At 43.5% G+C, this 22,340-nt stretch overlaps 1 protein-coding gene across 2 annotated transcripts in view; it reads left to right on the top strand.

Moving 5' to 3' along the window:
* Positions 1-22,340, top strand: part of LOC145361441 (phosphatidylinositol 5-phosphate 4-kinase type-2 alpha) — a 215,412-nt gene that overhangs the window by 154,390 nt on the left and 38,682 nt on the right. For both annotated transcript variants that reach the window (XM_080217254.1, XM_080217264.1), the window contains exons 4-6: positions 6,116-6,268; positions 12,043-12,189; positions 22,022-22,060. In XM_080217254.1, coding sequence (XP_080073380.1) covers positions 6,116-6,268; positions 12,043-12,189; positions 22,022-22,060 — 339 coding nt within the window. The remainder of the gene's footprint in view (positions 1-6,115; positions 6,269-12,042; positions 12,190-22,021; positions 22,061-22,340) is intronic.

The following is a 22,340-nucleotide window of genomic DNA, read 5'->3' as shown; positions in this document are numbered from 1 at the left end:
CGAAGTTCTGAGGTCCTGCCTCATCCAGCCATAAATAGCGGTGACCAATTAAACAACTCATAGAATCCCTACTTGCAAAAGGAGGCCATTCAGCCCATTGAGCCTGCGCTGACAATCCCATCCAGGTCCTATCCCCGTAACCTCACATATTTACCCTGCTAATCCTCTTCACACGAATGTTAAATTTAGCATGGCTAATCAACTTAAGCATGCAAATCTTTGAAGTGTGGGAGGCGATTCCACACAGTTACCCAAGGCCAGAATTGAACCCGGGTCCCTGGAGCTGTGAGACAGCAGTGCTCGCTACTGTGCCACGTGCCACATGCCACTCACTGGAGGAGGAGGCTCCACAAATACCCCCATCCTCAATAATGGAGGAGCCCAGCACATCAGTGCAAAAGATAAGGCATTCACAACAATCTTTAGCCAGAAGTGCTGAGTTGATGATCTATTTTTGTCTCCTCCGGAGATGCCAATCTTCAATCCATTTGATTCACTCCACATGACACCAAGAAACAGCTGAAGGCACTGAACACTGCAAAGGCTTTGGGCCTTGACAATATTTTTGAGATACTGCTGAAGACTTGTGCTCCAGAACTTACTGTGTCCCTAACACTGGCATCTACCAAGCAATGTGGAAAATTGCCTAAATTCTGAACACACACACAGCAGGACAAATCCAACCTGGCTAATTACTGCGCTATCAGTTTACACTCAATCATCAGTGAAGCAATGGAAGGGATCATCAGCAGTGCACTCAACTGGCACTTGCTTAACACTAACCTGCTCACTGATGCCAATTCTGTTTCTACCAGGGTCACTCGGTTCCTGACCTCATTATAACCTTGGACAAAAGAGTTGATCCCCAGAGGTAGGGTGAGTGTGACTGCCCTTGACATGAAGGCAGCATTTGACTGAGTGTCACATCAAGGAGCCCTGACTAAACTGGAGTCAATGGGAACGGGGGGGGAACTCTTTGCTGGTTCAACTCATACCTAGTAAAATGGAAGATTTATAGTATGGAAGATTTATAGTGTTTGTTGGAGATCAGTCATCTTAGCTCCAGAACAGCACTGCAGGACTTTCTCAGGGTGGTGTCCTAGGCCCAGCCATCTTCAGCTGCTTCATCAATGACCTTTCCCCCATCATAAGGTCAAAAGTGGAGCTGTTTGCCGATTGCACAATGTTCAGCACTATTCGTGACGACTCAGATACTCAAGCAGTCCATGTCTAAATGCAACAAGAGCTGGACAATATCCAGGCTTTGGCTGACAATTGACAAGTAACATTAGCACCACATAAGTGCCAGGCAATGACCATCTCCAACAAGAGAGGATCCGCCCTTGACATTCAATGGCATTATCATTGCTGAATTCTATCAATATCCTGGGGGTTTACCAGTGACCAGAATCTGAATTTGATTAGCCGTACAAATGCTGTGGCTACAAGGGCTCAGAGCTGTTGGGCAAGTAACTCACCTGACTCCCCAGAGCGTAACCACATTCTAAAAGACACAAGTCAGGTTTGTAATGAAATATTTTCCACTTGCCTGGATGATTGCAGCTCCAACAACACTGAAGAAGCTAGACAAAGCAGCACCTCTTGAATGGCACCCCTTTCACAAGCATTCATTCCCTCTACCACCAAGGCACAGTAGCAGCAGTGTGTATCATCTACAAGATAGCACTACAGAAACTAACCAAGGCACCTTAGACAGCACCTTCCAAACCTGTGACCATCTGGACAAGATGTGGGAAGAAAGGCAGCAGATACCTGGGAACGCCACCATCACTACCACCTGGAAGTTCCCCTCCAAATCGCTCACCAACCTGACTTGGAAATACATTGGCTGACCTTCACTGTTAGTGGGTCAGAATCCTGGAAATCCCTTCCAAACAACACTGTGGGTGTACCTACACTCACCTGACCAAGGAACAGCGTTCCAAAAGCTTGTGGATTTACTATCAAATAAACTTGTTGGACTTTAACCTGGTGTTGTGAGACTTCTTACTGAATGTATCTACAACACATGGGCTGCAGCAGTTCAAGAAGGCAGTTCGTCATAACCTGTTTAACGGCAGTTAGGGATGGGCAATGAATGCTGGACTAGCCAGCTAAGCCCTCACCCCTTGGATGAATGAAGTAACTGCTTGAAAACATCACACAATTCACAGAATCACAAGGCTATGTCCCTTTTAAGAGATTCTATAGTCTCAACAGATGGTTCTGGTGATCTGCTCACATAAACTATTTATATGTCTTAGCTTGGAACCTTGCTCAGTTATTTTTGCCTCCTGACTCCTGTTGTTTCCCTTTACCAGAAAACGTTCTACAGCTTCACATCTTTAGAAGTGGTTGTAATTGTAGCCCACGTATCTTCAGCAGAAAATTGTTAGGTGTTTTGTGAATGGTCCTCGGGCAAACTATGCAATTTATTTGACAGCCTATAATATTTTGCAATAAGTGAAATGAATACACTACAAACAAAAATGCTATTTGCATGACTACAAAACACCAGTGTTATAAGCCTGTGCTACTGATGCATGCCAAGTGCAAAGAGAGGCAAGGTATACATGAGAGATGTGTAGGAGAACATATTTACCACATTGAGAATACTGTGTTGCTGCTCAACTAGATTCATAGAATGCCTACAGTGCAGAAACAGGCCATTCGGCCCATCGTGGCTGCACTGACCACAATCCCATCCAGGCCCTACCTCCATATCCCTACTTTTTTTTAACCCGCTAATGTGCAAGCTCCATACAGACAGTGACCCGAGCCGGGACCGAACCCAGGTTCCTGGAGCTGTGAAGCAGCAGTGCTAACTACTGTGCTACCTACTGTTGCTATCTTGACTGGCATGTGCACTAATGGCTAAGAGTTAATAGCTTAAAAGCTGTAGTGCACTTCTGCTTAGGTCAAAACAAGAGACCACACTCTTTGAAGCCCTAGAGCAAAAATCGTACTCATTCCTGAATAACAGCTATTGGGATTAGGAATGAAGGTGAAATCTGAGGATATTGATTTATAACAATGGCTTCTGCCAAGCCACTTGGCAGACACATTGTTGAAACCAAATTCCAGAGCCATCTAATGGAAAAAGAGCAAAGAAAAGAATAGGCTTTTGCAGTTCCTTATCACGGTCAGAATTTTCCCATCCCGCCCGCTACTGGAATGTTGGTGCGCAGTTGTAGAGAATGTGAAACACCATTGACGGCCGGGCGGGAGTTTTTAGCTTCTAGACTAACCCGGCCAGAGAATTCCATCCATGTCGTTCAGGATGCTGTACTTCACGTCCAACCAACTACTTTGTGAAAATGGAGTCTGTTAAGCTATTTAGGAAGATGAGGCGGCCACATTGCTGTTTGCTGTCATTTGCTGTGTACTAGGAGATGAATAGCAAGTTAAAATTGTAAGGAAATGTTAGCCAGAATAGTGCCCTACAATTTTTCATGTTCTCCAATATTGTTTCAAAATCTCACCTGTGCACTCCCTTTGTATTGCAAAGAGGAAATTCTTCACAAACTCAGTGAGCAACATGAGGGATGGACTTATAAATAGACCATAAGACATAAGAGCAAAATTAGGCCTCTTGGCCCACCGAGTCTGCTTCGCCATTCAACCATGGCTGATATTTTTCTCATTCTCGTTCTTCTGCCTATATGAGATCATAAAACGTAGTAGAACTAAAAATCCTGAAAACATTTTAAGGAGTAATTTGAAGGTAGGGTGGCATCTCTCAGGATGAACAATTTAAATTGACCAAATTGCTTTTTCGTCATAATTGACTTGTAAGGTATTGTCTTGATAACATGTATGCAAAGTCAGGATTGATATACAATGCTGTCAATTGGCCCAAACTGATATCGCCTCTTGCATCAATTATTTTGAGCCTTGGTCATTTTTTTTACCCCTGTTCAGCCTTAGTTTGCAAAGATTATAAATCTTATGTTACAGAGAACATACGAACATAAGAAATAGGAATGGGCACAAGCCATTCGGCGCCTTGATCCTGCACTGCCATTCAATAAAATCATGGCTGATCTAATCAAATCTCCACTCTACCTTTCTTTCTTCTCCCCTGACACCCTTGTAGATCAAAAATCAGACACACTCAGCCTTGAATATGTTCAATGACTCAGCCTCCAAAGGTTTAAATTCTCTGCTGTTTCCTTGTTTTCCATTATTAATTCTCCAATCTCACCCTTTAGAAGACCACTGTTTACTTTAGTTGCGCTCTTCCTTTTTTATGTTTTTAGTTTTAGTCTTGTGGTTTCACATGTTAAGTAATTGCTTGATATTATTAATTGTTTTCTGCTTCCACTCCTCCGTCTCTTTCTCTCTCTCTCTCCCTCCCCCTCTTTCTCTCTGTTCTTCCTGGCCTGTCAACTTTACTTTGTAATATTGGAATCGTCTCATACCTATTATCAAATTGATTTTTGTTTTTTGCAGCCTCTACTTATGTAAACAGGTGTTTCTGTTTGTTTAAGGACACGGATATCGCAAACTGAACATAGATTCTGACATTTTTGAGGTGGAGAAAGGAATATTTTTATTATAGGATCTTTCTAATAGATGAAGTATCATTGGATCACAAGTTTGGTGCTAATTTTTTAAAATTTATTACACAGCTGTAATTCAATTTAAATATATGTGTATATATAGGAAAGTAACTTACTTGCCTTGCCTTTCAATTTTATTGTTGCTTTAACTTCTCCTGATTCGTTGGAAATTTGCATCACTGGTTTGTGGTTCAATGATGGACAGAAACAAGTGAGGTGTAGATTCAATGTGCACAGTAAGAAGTCTCGCAACGCCAGGTTAGATTCAATGAGGCCAGAATGATGAGGCTACAAATTAAAATTGAAAATTTTAGAAAAACACTATTGTACAGCAAAGTTTGGAACAAGTTGTGTGGGGGGGGGTAAGTATTCATGGATTGCTTCTGTTAATTTTTGTTTTGTGGTTATCAGTTTGGTGCTTAGAATTATAAAAGGCGCAAGAAGATGGTAACTATTGTTACGTAGTTGACAGTGCAGCTATCTTTCACACAAGAAGCCCCAAACATCAGTGGCTTCAAATTTGTTTTTGGTGATAATGATAGATAGAGAAATGTGGGGTTATAACCCAGGAAGGCTCCCAGCCTTTCAAATGGCACTACTGGATCTTTAACATCCACCAGAACAGCCAGACAGAATCTTGATTTTAAAATATTTCTTTCAACAAACAGAATAATTAGCAATGCAACAGTCCCTAAGTTTGATGTTTGGCCTACATTAAGTGCTCAAGCACTGGGATGAGTCTTGAACCCCAGCCACCTGACTTTGGTGCAAGTGTTTCTTTTTATTCATTCATGGGACATGGGCATCACTGGCTGGTCAGCATTTATTGCCCATCCTGAGTTGCCCTTGAGAAGGTGATGGTGAGCCACCGCCTTTAATCACAACAATCTGCATACTGTGGGTTGACCCACAATGTTGCTAGGGAGGGAATTCCCGGATTTTGACCCAGCAACTGCAAAGCAATAGCGATATATTTCCAAGTCAGGATGATGAGTAGCTTGGAGAGTAATTTGCAGGTGGTGGTGTTCCCATGTATCTGCTGCCCTGTCCTTCTAGATGGAAGTGGTCATGGGTTTGGAAGGTGCTGTGTAAGGATCTATGGTAAATTTCTGCAATGCATCTTGTAGATGGTGCACACTGCTGTTACTGAGCATCAGTGGTGGAGGGAGTGGATGTTTGAGGATGTGGTGTTTAATCAAGTGGGTCACTTTTATCCTGAATGGTGTCAAGCTTCTTGAGTGTTGTGGAAGCTGCACCCTTCCAGGTAAGCGGGGAGTATTCCATCACACTCCTAACTTGTGTGTTGCCAATTGTGCCAAGATAACACCTGGTAATTGTGCTTTCCTTCTCCAATCTTTGTTTTTTTCATATTAGATGCCATCCATTAATAGTTCATAGCCAAAGACGTGAATGGCTTTTAAGCTTTTGCTCACTGACAGTCACAGTCAACTGAGAGCTTGCTGATGAGAGCTCAACAAATGCGCAAGGACGTTATCCCAAAAGGTCACAAGGCATTAATTCACTATCAAATAAGCTGCATCTTTTCCTTTCAGAATTCAGTGACACGGAGTGCTCCCTTTTCAAATGACTCTCAAGGTCGAAGTGGTGCTCGTTTTCACACCACGTATGACAGGAGATATGTGGTCAAAACTATATCCAGCGAAGATGTGGCTGAAATGCATAACATTTTGAAGAAATACCATCAGGTAATTCTTAGAAGTTCTTAGAATAATGTATGAAATAGGGAACTTTTTTTGTTTTAAATGATAGAGCAGTGGTCCTCCCAAGCACTAATGAGAATAATTATGTTAAGTACTTCAGAAAAGACGTATTCCATCACATTCTTCACTCGGAATCCTGAATAAAAGTCTAACTAGAATGTTATCTTTGACAGAAGTCAAAGTATATTTAAATGAAATGTGGGCCAGAAATTTATGATTATGCCTTTCCTTTGTGTATTTTTCCCCCAGTAACTGTAAAATGGACCTCAACAGCAGAAACAACTTATATTTAGATAGTAACTTTAACATGATGAAATATCCTACAACACTTCTGAGTATGACACAAGTCGCGAGGAGATGTTAGGTCACATAACCAAAAGTTTGATTAAAAATTATAGGCTTTAGAAAGTGTCTTAAAGGAGAAAAGTGAAGTGGAGAGGTGCAGCAAAGGCATTTCAGAGCTTTGGCCAAGGTCACTGAAAGCATGGTTGCCAATGACAGTGTGGTTATGACTGGAAAAGCACAAGAGGCCTAAATTAGAGGAGCACAGATATCTCAGCGGATTGTGGGGCTGGAGGAAAATACAGTGAAAGAGAAGTGCAAGGCTATGGAGGATTTGCAAACAAAGGTGAGAATTTTATAATCAAGATGTTATTTGACCAGGAGCCAATGTAAGTCAGCAAGCAGAGAGGCGGTAGGAGAGCAGGACTTGCTGCACATTAGAAAGCGGATAGCAGATTTTGGATGACCTTAAGTTTATGGTGGGAAGAATGTGGGTGGTTAACCAGGCGTGCATGGGAATCGTCAAGTCTAGAGGACATTATATGAATTGTGATGAACTGATGACTCTGGTCTTATTATTTCAAAGTTTGCACAATGGCAAAGTTCTTAAAGTAGGAACTTTGTTTACCTTTTGCTATAGGAACATGATTTGTTGCAAAACAGCAACACTTTTGAGGGGTGATCTTAGAGGTCTATAAAATAATAATAATATAGTCTTTTAAAAAGCATTTAGACAGTTACATGGGTAAGATGGGTATAGAGGGATATGGGACAAATGCGGGCAATTGGGATTAGTTTAGGGGCTTTAAGAAAAAAAGAATGGCATGGACAATTTGGGGTGTCGATAGTAGTCATGATGTGGGTATGCCGGCATTGGACTGGCGTAAACACAGTAAAAAGTCTGACAACACCAGGTTTTAGTCCAACCGATTTATTTGATAATAGACTCACAAGCTTTCGGGGTTAGTCCCTTTGTCAGGTGAATGGAGAGTTCTGGCCTCAGAGCATATAAAGCACAGACAGTTTAGAGATTACTGATTAGAATGCGAATCTTTACACCTAACCTGCTGTTCAAGACCTGAAGTGGCTGACAATGTGAGTGGAAGGAGCACTGATCACAGGTTAAAGAGATGTGTATTGTCTCCAGACAGTACAGTAAGTGAGGTTTTGCAAACTCAGGCAAGTCACGGGGGTTACAGATAGTGTGACATGAACCCAAGGTCCCTGTTGAGACCGTCCTCGTGTGTGGAACTTGGCTATCAGTCTCTGTTCAGCGACTCTGCGCTGTCGTGTGTCGTGAAGGCCGCCTTGGAGAATGCTTACCCGAAGGTCAGAGGCTGAATGCCCGTGACCACTGAAGTGTTCGCCAACAGGAAGGGAACAGTCTTGCCTGGTGATTCTCCGGAGTCTTCAACATATCATTGATGAAGACGAACATCTCGCCAGGGCTATCCCCACGCCCCCACTTCTTGCCTTCAGACAACCACACAACCTCAAACAGACCATTGTTCGCAGCAAACTACCCAGCCTTCAGGAGAACAGTGACCACAATACCACACAACCCTGCCACAGCAACCTCTGCAAGACATGCCGGATCATCGACATGGATACCATCATCACACGTGAGAATACCATCCACCAGGTACGTGGTAAATACTCTTGCAACTCGGCCAACATTGTCTACCTGATACGTTGCAAGAAAGGATGTCCCGAAGCATGGTACATTGGGGAGACCATGCAGACGCTACGACAACGGATGAATGAACATCGCTTGACAATCACCAGGCAAGACTGTTCCCTTCCTGTTGGCGAACACTTCAGTGGTCACGGGCATTCAGCCTCTGACCTCCGGGTAAGCGTTCTCCAAGGCGGCCTTCACGACACATGACAGCACAGAGTCACTGAACAGAGACTGATAGCCAAGTTCCGCACACATGAGGACGGTCTCAACAGGGATCTTGGGTTCATGTCGCACTATCTGTAACCCCCGTGACTTGCCTGAGTTTGCAAAACCTCACTTACTGTACTGTCTGGAGACAATACACGTCTCTTTAACCTGTGATCAGTGCTCCTTCCACTCACATTGTCAGCCACTTCAGGTCTTGAACAGCAGGTTAGGTGTAAGGATTTGCATTCTAATCAGTAATCTCTAAACTGTCTGTGCTTTATATGCTCTGTCTGAGGCCAGAACTCCCCATTCACCTGACGAAGGGACTAACCCCGAAAGCTTGTGAGTCTATTATCAAATAAATCGGTTGGACTAAAACCTGGTGTTGTCAGACTTTTTACTATGGACAATTTGGGCCAGTTTCCATGCTGTAAACCTCCATGACTTGAAAATTATGCTTAAAGCAAGTCTTATTTGAGCTCAATGTGACAGACTTTTAGTGTTGAAGATTTTAACAACAAAGAAATGCTCCTTGTTTTGAAACAAAAACTTGTCAAGTTTTCAAAGATAGTCTAACCTAACTATTTTCAGCTATTCTGTGTTGTGAGGAGTGCTTAACTTTGCAGCAGCTTTATAATCAAGTATCCAATCTCTACTCAAGGGCCATCGATGCCTCTGTAAGGCTCCCTTTGCATAGGTGGAGTTCTTGAAATACACAGAAGGAAAATAAACTGTTAACAATACCAAACATGTATTCTTGCAGACAAAAAATAATTTTTTCCCAAGAACAAAGAAAAATACAGCACAGAAACAGGCCCTCAGCCCTCCAACCCTTCACCAATCATGATGCCTGCCAAAAATAAAACCATTTTCCTCCATTCCCATCCTATTCATGTATTTGTCTAGTTGCCCCTTAAATGCCACTATTGTACCTGCTCCCACTACCTCCCCAGGCAATGCGTTTCAAACATTCACCACTCTCTGTAAAAAAAAAACAACCTTGCCTCACACATCTAAATTTTTCCCCATGCACCTTAAACCTATGTCCCCTAGTACTTGACTTTTCTACTTGGGAAAGAGCATCTGACTATCCAAAGCTAGATAACTTTTCAATGGTGCTTAGTGATAACTATTGTTATAAATTGTTAAATTATTAAAATATTGTTTTATTAATATTGTGGTAATACAACACTAATCGTATAATGCAATATTTTTATTTTGTCAACGGTAGAAATTGTTGTGTCATGCAATGCCTTAAACAAAAGGCATGTATTGGTGGGAAACTTCAGCAGAATGTGTAGGTTTCAAATTGGAGTAACTTTGTTTTACCGTACAATAACATTATTGGAGAAATGGCATGGGATTTTGACTAAGCAACTAAATAACTAACCTGACAGGTTCATCCAGCCCTCATAAAGCGCCTCCTCCCACTTCAAGTACCATGCCCTGAGAGGAAGTTGGTGACCATGGACTTCTATTAGATTGGTCCATGATTATATTTGGTAAAATAATTCAGTGGTTTGCCATCTCTCCTGCTCTTACCGCCTGCATCAGGCACATTAGAAGGTTACAATCAGTGTAGTCACATTATAAACACACCCTTCCATGGTCATCAAGATCCAGAGTGGGACTTGAACTTGGAGCTTCTGGCTTAGAGGCAGGGATACTATTACTGTGCCACAAGCCCTTGGTTCATTAACAACACCATTTCCATAACATATTTGACCAGTGCAAATCAATTTAAATGGGAGTCCTGTATTTTAGGGGAATTGAGTGTAATTTTTAATATTTTGAAACATTTTCAAAAATCATGAACAATATTGTTACAGGAGCCAAGCCCTTTTAAAATGTCATAGACTTCAGCGCATCAGCCTGCTCACGTATGGATTATGTGCATGTATTCAGAACTTGCACTGCTGTTTTATAGAGGAATAGAGCCTTGATGCTACATAATTTTTCAGTATGAATGCACATTTACTTTACTGTGGTGTGTTTTTGGGGTTTTAAAGAATTGTTGATCAGGTCAAGCGGGGGGGCAGGGTGAATCGTTTAGTGTTCTGTGAGTATTTTGTGCTTGAAGAATTTCTTATGCTTCAGAAAAGAGAGAATTCTGTTTCATTCTCATCAACCTCATCCAGACCAGGAATAGAACATAGAACATAGAACATTACAGCGCAGAACAGGCCCTTCGGCCCACGATGTTGCGCCGACCAGCTTTTTAAAAAAAACACTAACCCACTAATCTAAACCAATCCCATTTCGTCCATAAACCTATCCACAGATCTCTTTAACACCCCCAAACTAGGCGCATTTACAACTGCAGCTGGCAGGGCATTCCAGTCCCTCACCACCCTCTGGGTAAAGAACCTACCCCTGACATCAGTCCTATAACTACCCCCCCCTTAATTTAAAGCCGTGCCCCCTCGTGCTAGCTTTCTCCATCCGAGGAAAAAGGCTATCACTATCCACCCTATCTAAACCTCTAATCATCTTATATGTTTCAATAAGGTCCTCTCTTAGCCGCCTTCTTTCCAGCGAAAACAACCCCAAATCTCTCAGTCTCTCTTCATAGGATCTCCCCTCCATACCAGGCAACATCCTGGTAAACCTCCTCTGCACCCTCTCCAAAGCCTCTACATCCTTCCTGTAATGTGGGAATGGCACAGCCAGACACAGAGTGAAGCTTCTTAGTGGCATTTTTTCTGTATGGAAGAGTAGTCCACCTTTTCAAATCTTAATTTTTCCATTTTGAGCACAAGATATTGGTCATTGAAATGAGGAGTAATTTTAAGTTGGGTGTCCATTTTTATAAGGAGCTGTGTTCAAGCTGTTCAGATCATTTTAATAAGACGACCCTTTCAGCAGAGATGGGAGATTGTGATCACTTCACTGGACTGGATTCAGATCTGGTCCCGAAGGGATGAGAACATGTGCTGACCCCCTGGTTTGACCATTATTCATCTTTCTATAAGATAAATGATTTGTGCTTTTCTGCATAGCCATGCCATCCATTATATCAGCCAAGCATATAGATGCCCATTTAAAGTCCTGACTGCCAGTCAGTGAAGTCAGAGACCGGAAGTCTATCTTCACTCCGTTTTAGATTTATTCAGAGTGAAAAGCTACAAATGTATTGCTCCAAGCACCACTACTCAACCAGTGTTATAAGCATCTCTTTATTTTTCTTCATTGGAAATTGCAGTCCCAACTTGGGTTTTATTCAAAATAAACAATTCAGAATACAAGCTATCACATGGTTGCCATCCTCAAGGATAGTAGATGTTAAATTGTTAAGACTGCCAGTTAGGTGTCTCTTATATGTAATTTAGCAATCATGCAATCAATGCCCTCCACCTGTTTATACTTAAACTGTTGATTGGATGAATTAAGGTGATGGTCAGATAACTGGGCTTACTAAGGTCATGCAGAGGGGACTTTTTAAAAAAATTTCTTTTTGATTAACTAGACAAATTATTCAGTTTTTTAATCTATTTTTGTTGTGCATTTTTATGAGTGTCTCAACCCGAGTTTCAGTATTGTAGAACTAAATGATTTTTCTCTTTTCTCCTTCTCCATGTGCTCCATGCAGTACATTGTGGAATGTCATGGGAACACCCTTATTCCACAGTTCCTAGGAATGTACCGACTGACGGTGGATGGGGTTGAGACCTACATGATTGTCACAAGGAATGTCTTTGGTCATCGACTCCCTGTTTACAGAAAATATGATCTGAAGGTACTGCGAGCTGGGTTCCAAATTCGCTTGTTAGAATTTTTTGCAATTATTAATTTTTGAAAACATTAACAATGACTCTTCTCCCTTGATTATTTTTTCTCAATCTAGTTTCTTTTCCTGATTTCTGCTGCTTTTAAAAAAGGTTTATATCTGGCACATGTCGATAGGACATGTAAGCTACAAAATTACAGTGAGGGTCAAATTTCCCAGCTGCCAATTAAAAACACATGAGCACATTTTTAAAAGTAATTTTCACAAACCCTTTCAATAACCATATTGGTTCTTCAGCTTCCACTTTTTTTTATTTGCACTGTTCTTGCTCTCTTTTAAATTATTCTCACTGGCTGAAGACAGTTTGCATTTTTTCTATACTTTGTTTCCATCCCCAGCCATTTGATTCCCTTTCATTCATCTTTAACCAACATTTTTCTCCTCACTCATTTATTTCCCAGCTTAATCTTACAGAACAAAGAACAACCCAGCATGGGAAACAGGCCGTTCAGCCCAACGAGCCCGCGCTGCCGCATCCTCCTACACCTACCCTGCCCTGTGTGTATGTGAGTGGAACCCCTAATGTAGCCAGATTCAGGGGAGAATAGTGTCAATTTAGTACACCAATCAGCCTAAGAGCACATCTTTGGGGTGTGGGAGGAAACCGGAGCGCCCGGAGGAAACCCACACAACCACAGGGAGAATGCACAAACTCCCACAGACACAGGCCCAAATCCATGAATCTGCACAGCCAGCAGTGCTAGTCACTGAGCTGTTGTGGTGCCTGTCTGCTGGTCCAGGATTAAGCACACACACCGACACGAAGTACTGGGCCACTCCCGGAACCTCCAAGAGCAGCCTACGCACGACCCACCGTGTGCATGCCCCTCGTTTGACAACAAGGTGGACCGACACCTGTGGATTAAAAAGACAAAACGTTAACATGTAATACTACATTTCCGGTGTTGTCCCGAGGCTCTTACCGTATTTAATACCCTCTACTATAACCCTCCATCCTTGTTTCGCTCATGTGTCTATCTAAGTAAACCTTAAACAAGTCCAACGTGCCTGCCTCCACCACCCTACTCGGTAGCACGTTCCATACCCCCACGACCCTCTGCATGAAAAACCTTCCTCTCATATCCAAATTATACTCCCACCCCCCCCCCCCCCACCCCACCCACCCCCCCCCCCCCCCACCCACCCACCCCCCCCCCCCCCCCCCCCCCCCACCACCCTTAGATCGTGACCTCTCGTAATTGTGGCCAATCTAGGGAAAAGCCTACCACTGTTGACTCTATCTATTCCCTTCAGTATTTTATACACCTCTATCATACCCCCCCTTAATCTCCGTCTTTCTAAGGAGAAGAGCCCCAGTTTCTCCAACCTTTCCTCGTAACTCACTCCTTCCATGCCAGGCAACATCCTGGTAAACCTCCTCTGCACCCTCTCCAGGGTCTCCACGTCCTTCCGGTAGTAAGGTGACCAGAACTGGACGCAGTACTCCAAATGTGGTCTAACCAATGTTCTGTACAACTGAAACATTAGATGGCAGCTCTTATACTCTATACCCCTTCCTATAAAGGCTAGCATCCCATAAGCTTTCTTCACAACCTTCTCTACTTGTGTTGACACCTCCAGAGACTTGTGCACCTGCACTCCCAGGTCCCTCTGTATTTCTATACTCTTAATCGGTCTATCTTTTGTCACGTAACTCCTCCCTGCATTATTTCTTCCAAAATGCATCACCTCGCATTTGTCAGGATGAAATTCCATCTGCCATTTATCTGCCCAATATACCAACCTATCTATATCCTGTTGTGTCACCTGACAGTCCTCCTCGGTATCTGCCAATCCTGCCATCTTGGTGTCATCCGCAAACTTGCTGATCACGCCACGTACGCCCTCTTCCAAGTCGTTTATATATACTACAAAGAGGAGAGATCCCAGTACTGAGCCCTGCAGCACACCACTGGTGACTGGCCTCCAGCCAGAAAAGGTCCCCTCGACAACTACTCTGTCTCCTATTGCCCAGCCAGTTTTCGACCCACCTAGCTACCTGTCCTTGTATCCCATGTGCCTTAACCTTTTCTACCAGCCTACTGTGAGGGACTTTGTCAAACGCCTTACTGAAATCCATATAGACGACATCAACGGCTCGCCCATTGTCAACCGTTTTTGTCACCTCCTCGAAGAATTCTACCAGATTCGTAAGGCAAGACCTCTCCCGAACAAAGCCATGTTGCGTATCCCTAATCAGATCGCAACGCTCCAAATGCTCATACATCCTATCCCTAAGAATTTTTTCCAATAATTTTCCTACCAGCGATGTCAAACTCACTGGTCTATAATTACCAGGGTTATCCCTACTACCTTTTTTAAACAGCGGTACCACATTAGCTACCCTCCAGTCCTCTGGGACCTCACCTGTGTCCAAAGAAGAGACAAAGATTTGCGTCAGAGGCCCAGCAATTTCATCTTTCACCTCCCTAAGCAGCCTGGGATAAATACCATCAGGCCCCAGAGCTTTATCCGTTTTTATGCTACCTAAAAACCTTAGCACTTCCTCCCTCGTAATGGATATTTCCTTCCACTGATCTACAGCTCCCTCCAAGACACTACACGACACCGATCCCCTCTCCTTCGTGAATACCAACGCAAAGTATTCATTCAGGATCTCCCCCATTCCCTCAGACTCGATACATAGCTCCCCTCCTTTGTCCCTAAGAGGACCAATTTTCCCTCTAACCACTCTCTTGCTCCTAATACAAGAGTGAAATGCTTTTGGATTTTCCTTAATCCTATCGGCCAAGGCCATTTCATGCCCCCTTTTCGCCCTTCTAACTCCCCTTTTTAGCTCCCTCCTACTCGCTCTATATTCCTCCAGCGCACTCTCTGTTCCTAGTTGTTTCGACCTAACATATGCCTCCCTCTTCTTCCTGAAGAAGTCTTCTATACCCCCTGTAATCCACGGCTCCCTAATCCTGCCTTTCCCATCCTTCCTCTTTACCGGCACGTGCCTTTCCTGCAACATTATCAGTTTGCCCTTAAAAGCCTCCCACTTACCAACCGTGGACTTGCCAGCTAACAACCTCTCCCAATCAGTGTCCTTCAGCTCCCTCCTAATCTGGCTATAGCTCACCTTCCCCCAGTTCAGAACCCTCCCCTTCGGCCGGCACTCATCCCTTTCCATTTTTATCCTAAAGTAGACGGACTTGTGGTCACTGTTAGCCATATGTTCACCTACCTCAACCTCAGCCACCTGCCCTGGCTCATTTCCCAGCACTAAATCCAGCATAGCCCCCTCCCTAGTCGGGCTAGTTACGTACTGCTCCAGGGACCCTTCCAACACACGTTTTACAAACTCCTCTCCCTCTGCACCCCCAGCTCTAGGCACCTTCCAATCTACTCCAGGAAGATTAAAGTCACCCACTACAACTACCTTCTTCTTTCTGCACCTATCTAAAATGCCTCTGCAAATACCTTCCTCCACTGACCTCGGGCTGTTGGGTGGCCTATAGTATACCCCTAGCATCGTAATCTCTCCCTTTTTATTCCTCAACTCCACCCACAACGACTCAATCCCTAACTCCTCCATATTGTCCTCCCTCTGCACTGCTGTGATGTGCTCCTTTACTAACAACGCCACCCCACCACCTCCCTTCAACCCTCCTCTGTCACACCTAAAACACTTATACCCAGGGACATTCAGCTGCCAGTCCTGCCCTTCACGTAACCACGTCTCCATTATTGCCACCACATCTAATTTCCTCACAAACATCAAGGCCCTAAGCTCATCCGTTTTACCCGTCACACTCCTCGCATTGAAACAGACGCAGTCCAACCCACCAGTGCCACTCAGAACCTCCTTCTCCCTGCTAATTTTCCTTTCATCCAAACCTACCCTATCACCCAACACCCTCCCAACCCCAGTGTTTACTGAGCTATCAGACACATCCCCACCCCCCCTCCCTATTAGTTTATACCCTGCCTAAACACTCCAGCTAACCTCCCTGCTAAGAAATTTGTCCCTCTCCCATTCAAATTTTCCCCATCCCTCCTATACAGCTGCCCTTCTCTCACAAATACCTCCCAGTGGTCTACAAAAGTGAAGCCCTCTACCTTGCACCAATCCCTCAACCATGCATTCAGCTGCATGATCTCGTTATTCCTAGCCCTGCTGGTACTAGGCAGCAGCCCAGAGAATGCCACCCTGGAGGTCCTGCTCTTCTGTTTGGACCCCAACTCCCTAAATTGCCTACGTACATCTGCCCTATCCCGCCTTCCTACGTCCCTCTCCCCTGCGTGTATTATTACCTCTGCCTGGGTCCCCTCCCCTTTCAAAATTCCCTCTATCCTTTCCGTTATGTCCTGTACCCATGCTCCAGGGAGGCAGACCACCATCCTGGAGTCACGCCTCTGCCCACAGAACCTCCTGTCGATTCCTTTGACCCTCCCATCCCCTACCACTATCACATTGCCAGCCCCCTTCTGTCCCTGTAAGTCAGTCTGGCCCTCCTGTCTATCCTTTTGTGCCCCTGTCGATGAACCTTGTCCCTGTTTTCCTTTTATATCCCCTTAACAAGTGTTCCTACTAATTCAATTTGTGGCTTCCAATGTGCTGCTTCTAACTAACAAACTATAATTACTAGAACCAGCATTGGTTGCATCTTTTAGCCATAGTTGTTCCTCCCCATCTTCCCTTCTTATCTCATGCACATTCCCCAGCAACTGAAACCTGCTTCTAATCATACAATTAAAACTCTCCCAATTTCCACTGGAATAATTGGCCTGGCTGACAGGTGTCAAATTGATACCACAGCTATCCATCTGAAATAGTAGCGTTAGAATGGGTTTCAGTCAGGCCGTATCCCATTTACATTGCCTGACTAGAGCCCCAATTCTCCTGCTCAGTGGAGAATTCTGTGCCTGTATCATTGCATGCATGTGTATAGCTCCCGTCACAGAGGCTTACATTCTGAATCTTTTGCAGGGAGTCCAGGAGAACTCCTAATCACTGCATAAACCAGGTTTGACACTTCAGTGAAGTTAGAGTCGATGTGATGTTAAACTCAAAGTTAAACTGCCTTTTTTGTTATCTATTTGTGCGGATGGTCATCACTGGCTGGCCAGCATTATATTGCTCATCCCGAATTGACCTTGAGAAGGTGGCAGTGAGCCACCCTCTTAAATTGCTGCAATCCATGCGCTGTTGGTTGACCCACAATGCCGTCAGGGAGGGAATTCCAGGATTTTGACCCAGTAACTATGAAGGAATGGTGACTTTTTTCCACTGTCTTGTATCTTTGTTCTGAAGCAATGACTTTTCCTGCTGAAGCTGAATGCTTTGTGATTACTGGCTCATGTTTTGATCTCTTCAAAAGTTCCTCCTCCAGCTACAAAGCTGAAGACCAGTTTGTGATGTAATATTCATTACTTGTGTGGATGGGTGCAGGAGCGACAGCATTTCAAGCTGCACACCATCTAGGAGAGAGGAAGCTAGGGTGCTGCCCGTGATTTGTTATGCAATATTGATACACTGACTACAGTCTATAGATTCAATATATGTTCTACAAGATTCATTGCAGGTTACCTTTAATGGCACCTCCTACCACTGGGGGAACCAAGAGCAACAATATTATGGGAGCATCGTATCAAAGTTCCCTTTCAAGCCACATCATCTTGACTTGGACCTAAATCGCCATTCTTTTGTTGCTGCATCAATATCCTAGAATTTATTAGTTAATATTGCTTTAGGACCACCAGGGGGCAGCAATTCAGGCAAGTTCATTACCAACTTTTCAAAGTAGCTTGTATGAGCAATATCACCCAGCTCCCAAGAGAAAATAGATTTTTTTAAATTTCCCTATCCTTTTCCTGTTCTTCCTTTTCATCTGCATAGACACAGTGACTAATGTGTGAAATAGGCCTCCATACAGAAAAGTGGAGGGAAAAGATTGGATGCTCCGGTTTCTTCATTCTTGTGATGATTTTTCAGTCCATGCACCCTTATTACAGTCTCACCAAAATCTCACTACTCACCATCTCAGAACCCAACATAATTTTCAAGACAGCGACTTGTATGTTGCTTTTAATGTAATGAGACACCTTGCGGTGCTTCACAGGAGCATTATAGAATAAACACCAGGGCACAGAGGAGATATTGGCTCAGACGACCAAAAGCTTGATCAAGGAGGTAGGTTTTAATGATGGTCTTAAAGGAGGAAGGTGGGGGGGTTGGGTGGGTGGAAGAAGAAGAAGAAGTGGAAGGAAGAAATTCTAGAGCTTGGGACCCAGTCAACTGAAGGCACAGCTATTAGTGGAGCAATTATGATTCGGAATATACAAAAGGTTAGAATTAACGGAACAAAGAAATCTTGAGGAGGTTCCAAAGATGGAGAGGGCAAGGCCTTGGAGGGATTTGAAAACAAGAATGTGAATTTTAAAATGCTGCTTGACCTGAGGCCAATGTAGGTCAGCAAGGGTGTTAGTGGAACAGGGCACACAGTGAGGTGAGATGGGTACCAGAGTTTTGGATGACCCCCAAGTTTACAGAGGGTAGAATGTGGAGACCAACCTGGAGTTGCATTGGAATTGTCAACTGAGGGGTAACAAAGGCATGGATGAGGCTTTCAGCAACAGATGATGAGTACTATTATGTAGCTAGTAAAAAGTGGTCTTAGTGATGGCACAAGTTTGAAATAGGAAGTTAATCTCAGGTCAAACATGACACTAAGGTTGCAAACAGGCTGGCTTAATTTCATTGTTACCGGGAAACGAGATGGAGATGGTGACTCACAGGAGTGTTATAAAACAAATACAGAACCATAGAGAGATATTGGGTTAGGAGACCAATTCCTTGATTTAAGAGGTGGGTTTTAAAAGTAGACTTGAAGGAAGTGTGATAGAGAAGGGGATAAGCATAGGGAAGGAATCCCAAAGCTTGGAGCCCAGACAATGAGCTCCAAGGTAATGGGGTTTAGAGAGGGAACTGAAAACAATGGTCGGAATTTTCAGGCCATTCCGACTGGGGGTTCCGCTGATCCTGACAACAGCACACCCCTATCCTGAGTTTCCTGGCGGTGAATGATACACTCACGGGAAGCCTGGTTGACAATGGTGGGTCCAGAAGATCTCGCTGCCAGCCAATGGTGGGCCATCTCTGCTGTCATGAAGCGTGCAGCGGATTGAGCAGGAAATCCCACCCAATGGCTTCACTCTTCCCAAAATTTAATTGGAAGAAATTTCTGGAACTGCATGTCGGATAGCAGTCTGATAATTTAGCAACAGTAGCAGAGTTGGGAGAGTTGATGGTCAGATACATTGGTGACACTCGGCTCTATGTGTAGAAACTAATACCGTGCCTTCGGATGATGTCACCTAGAGGCAGCATGATGGTGAGTGACTCATGTTGTATTGGTCCTCACGTTCATTTGGTTCCCACCTGTGCCTCCAAGCAGTCCCGGTCTGCTAAATTGCTTTGACATGTGAGCCAAAACAGTTAAAGTAGCTGTCTGGTCTCCTACCCTCTATAACCTAGGGATTTATTTACTTTGGCATGTGAAGACTGGGCAATCTAAGATCTAACAGCCTTAGTGGGAGATCAGCATAGAGCTTGAGAAGAGACAAGACATCCTGGTCACCCACTGCATCCAGACCTATCTCGGGTCATCTAGACTTATCTTGCCACTCGAGTAGAATAGACCAGGATAAGAGAATAAGGCTGACAATGTGCAACTCTGTCTGTCTATAATCCAATTTATGCACGCGCCATGTTAAAGTGAAGTAAATTGTGCCATGAAATACTAATGGATTTGAGTGTGCTTCTTTGTTATTGACAGTAACTTCTATATTGAGGTGCAGTCATTAAAATTATTTGCTTGTGGATGCAAAGACATCCACAGCTTCTTTCCTACAGTAAACTATCTCCTTAGACCTCTCTTCCCATGCCTTCTCAGGTTTTTCTTCAACAATGCTTGCTAGGAAATCCCGGATTTCTTTGTCAATAAGATTGAGACCATCTGATCAACTGCTTCTCCTTTTTTTTCTCCTCCTGAGCCAAATATCTTCTCAGGTGCCCCCACTGCTTTGGTGCAGAATTTGCATCTTCCATGCCCTCTCGAAGCTCATCTTGCACAGAAGGCCCACCTTCTGTTCTCTTGACCCTATTCAAAATAAACAGCAGACCTTGCTGGATTTAAAGGGTTTCAAGGGGCTTTTCTTGCTGGATCCCTGTTGTTAATGGTTTTTTATCCTAATGTACTATTACTCTCTCTCTCTTTTCTCGCTCCACACCACACCCCCCCCCCCCCAAAAGAACCCTTTCTAATCTGTCACCATCGTATCTTGCATCCCAATAAAAACCCTTGGCCCTTGTCTCTTTCTGAACTAACACTGATCTCCAGCTTTATTTCTTTCCTTTCCGAACTCCTTGAGAATGTAATTAGCTCCCAAATCCATGTCCATAATTCCAGAACTCCCATGTTTGAATCCCTCCGGTCAGGGTTCTATGCTGCCACAGGACTAAATCAGCAAACCAAAAGAGAAAACACTGGAAAATGTCAGCAAGTCTGACAGCATCTGTAAGAAGGGGAAAGAGCTAATGGCTTGAGTCTAGTTGACCCTTTGTCATCTAAGGTGCCTAAACTCAATTTGGGCTCCAGACCTTGTTGCAGCTTGGTCCAAGTATGACAAAAATGCTGAATGCCAGGGATGAGGTAAAAGTGATTACACTTGACATCAAGGTTGCGTTTGACTGAGATTGGCATCAAAGAACCACAACAAAGTTTTCAATCTCCTCCACAACTCTGTTTTCTCAACACTGACTTCATTCTTCATGGCAGCTGTTTCAGGCTGAACCAGGCCAGCTTCAATTTTGCTGTCATATTTGACCCCAAGTGGAGTGTCTGACCACATATCTGCATAATCACCAAGGCCACCTGATCCACTTCCATAATATTGCCAGACTCTGTCCTTGCCTCAGCTCATCTCTGTTGAAACCCTCATGCATTTCTTGTCTCTAGACTTGACTATTCCAATATCCTAGGTTTAAGGTAGCACTATGGTTACATTATTAGACTAGTAATTCAGAGGCCTGGACCAAAGCTATGCCAGTGATGCCCATGACTAAAGTTTTTCAAATTTTGTAGCCCATGTCACAACTCATACCAAGTCCCATTCACCCATCACCCATGTGCTCGCTGGCTTACAGTGGCTCCTGGTTAAGCAACAATTCAATGTTAATTCTTACCATTGTTTTCAAATCCCTCCATGGCCTCCCTATCATCTCAATTGCCTACTAGCCTCAGATATCTGCAGTCCTCCCAGTTATTGACTTTTGAGCAATTTTATTTTTGATTTCTTCCAACATTGGTGACCGTGCTTTCAGCTGCCAAGATGCTAAGCTTTGGAATTCATTCCTTGAACTTCTGGCTCCCTTCCTTCCTTTCAAAGAAGAACAAATATAGCACAGGAACAGGCCCTTTGGCCCTCTAAGCCTGCACCGATCATGTGTTCCTAACTAGACCATCTGTTTGTATCCCTCTCTTCCCAGTCTGTCATGTGGCTATCTAGATAAGTCTTAAATGTTCCTAGTGTGTCTGCCTCAACCAACTTGCTTGATAGTGCATTCCAGGTCACTTAAGATGCTCCTTTTAAAATGATCTGTTTGACCAAGAGTTTGATCGTTTGCCATATTATCTCTGTTTGTGACTCAGTATTTGTTTGATAATACTCCTGTGAGAAGGGCCTTGGGACATTTTGCTATGTTAAAGGTAATTTAATACAAGTTGTTGGCACTGGATGTATGATGTGATACCCAACTTCTGTTTCCTCATTTCAGGGTTCCACAGTGGCCAGAGAAGCTAGTGACAAAGAAAAGGTAAATTGCTAATTATGCCAATGATAAATTATAGGTGACAGCATGCAATATTAAGCTTTAAATCAAAAAAGTGCTATTTCAATAGTCTGACTAAAATAGGAATTTAACAAATTTATTCTCTTTCTCTTTTTTAATCATCAATTTCCAAATATACATGTGAAAGAAAATGATTTTGTTAAAGTAACATTACATTGTTCCAGCGTAATCCCAACTTAAAAAAACAAGATGAAATATTAGCCCAGCAAACTGACTAGTGCTGTAAGCCCTTTAGGAGATTGAA

Source organism: Carcharhinus amblyrhynchos, chromosome 2 (genome assembly GCF_965287045.1).
Source record: "Carcharhinus amblyrhynchos chromosome 2, sCarAmb.v2.hapA, whole genome shotgun sequence".
NCBI lineage: Eukaryota > Metazoa > Chordata > Chondrichthyes > Carcharhiniformes > Carcharhinidae > Carcharhinus > Carcharhinus amblyrhynchos.
Note: the sequence above shows the minus strand (reverse complement) of the source record. Positions and strands in the feature narration are given on the sequence as shown.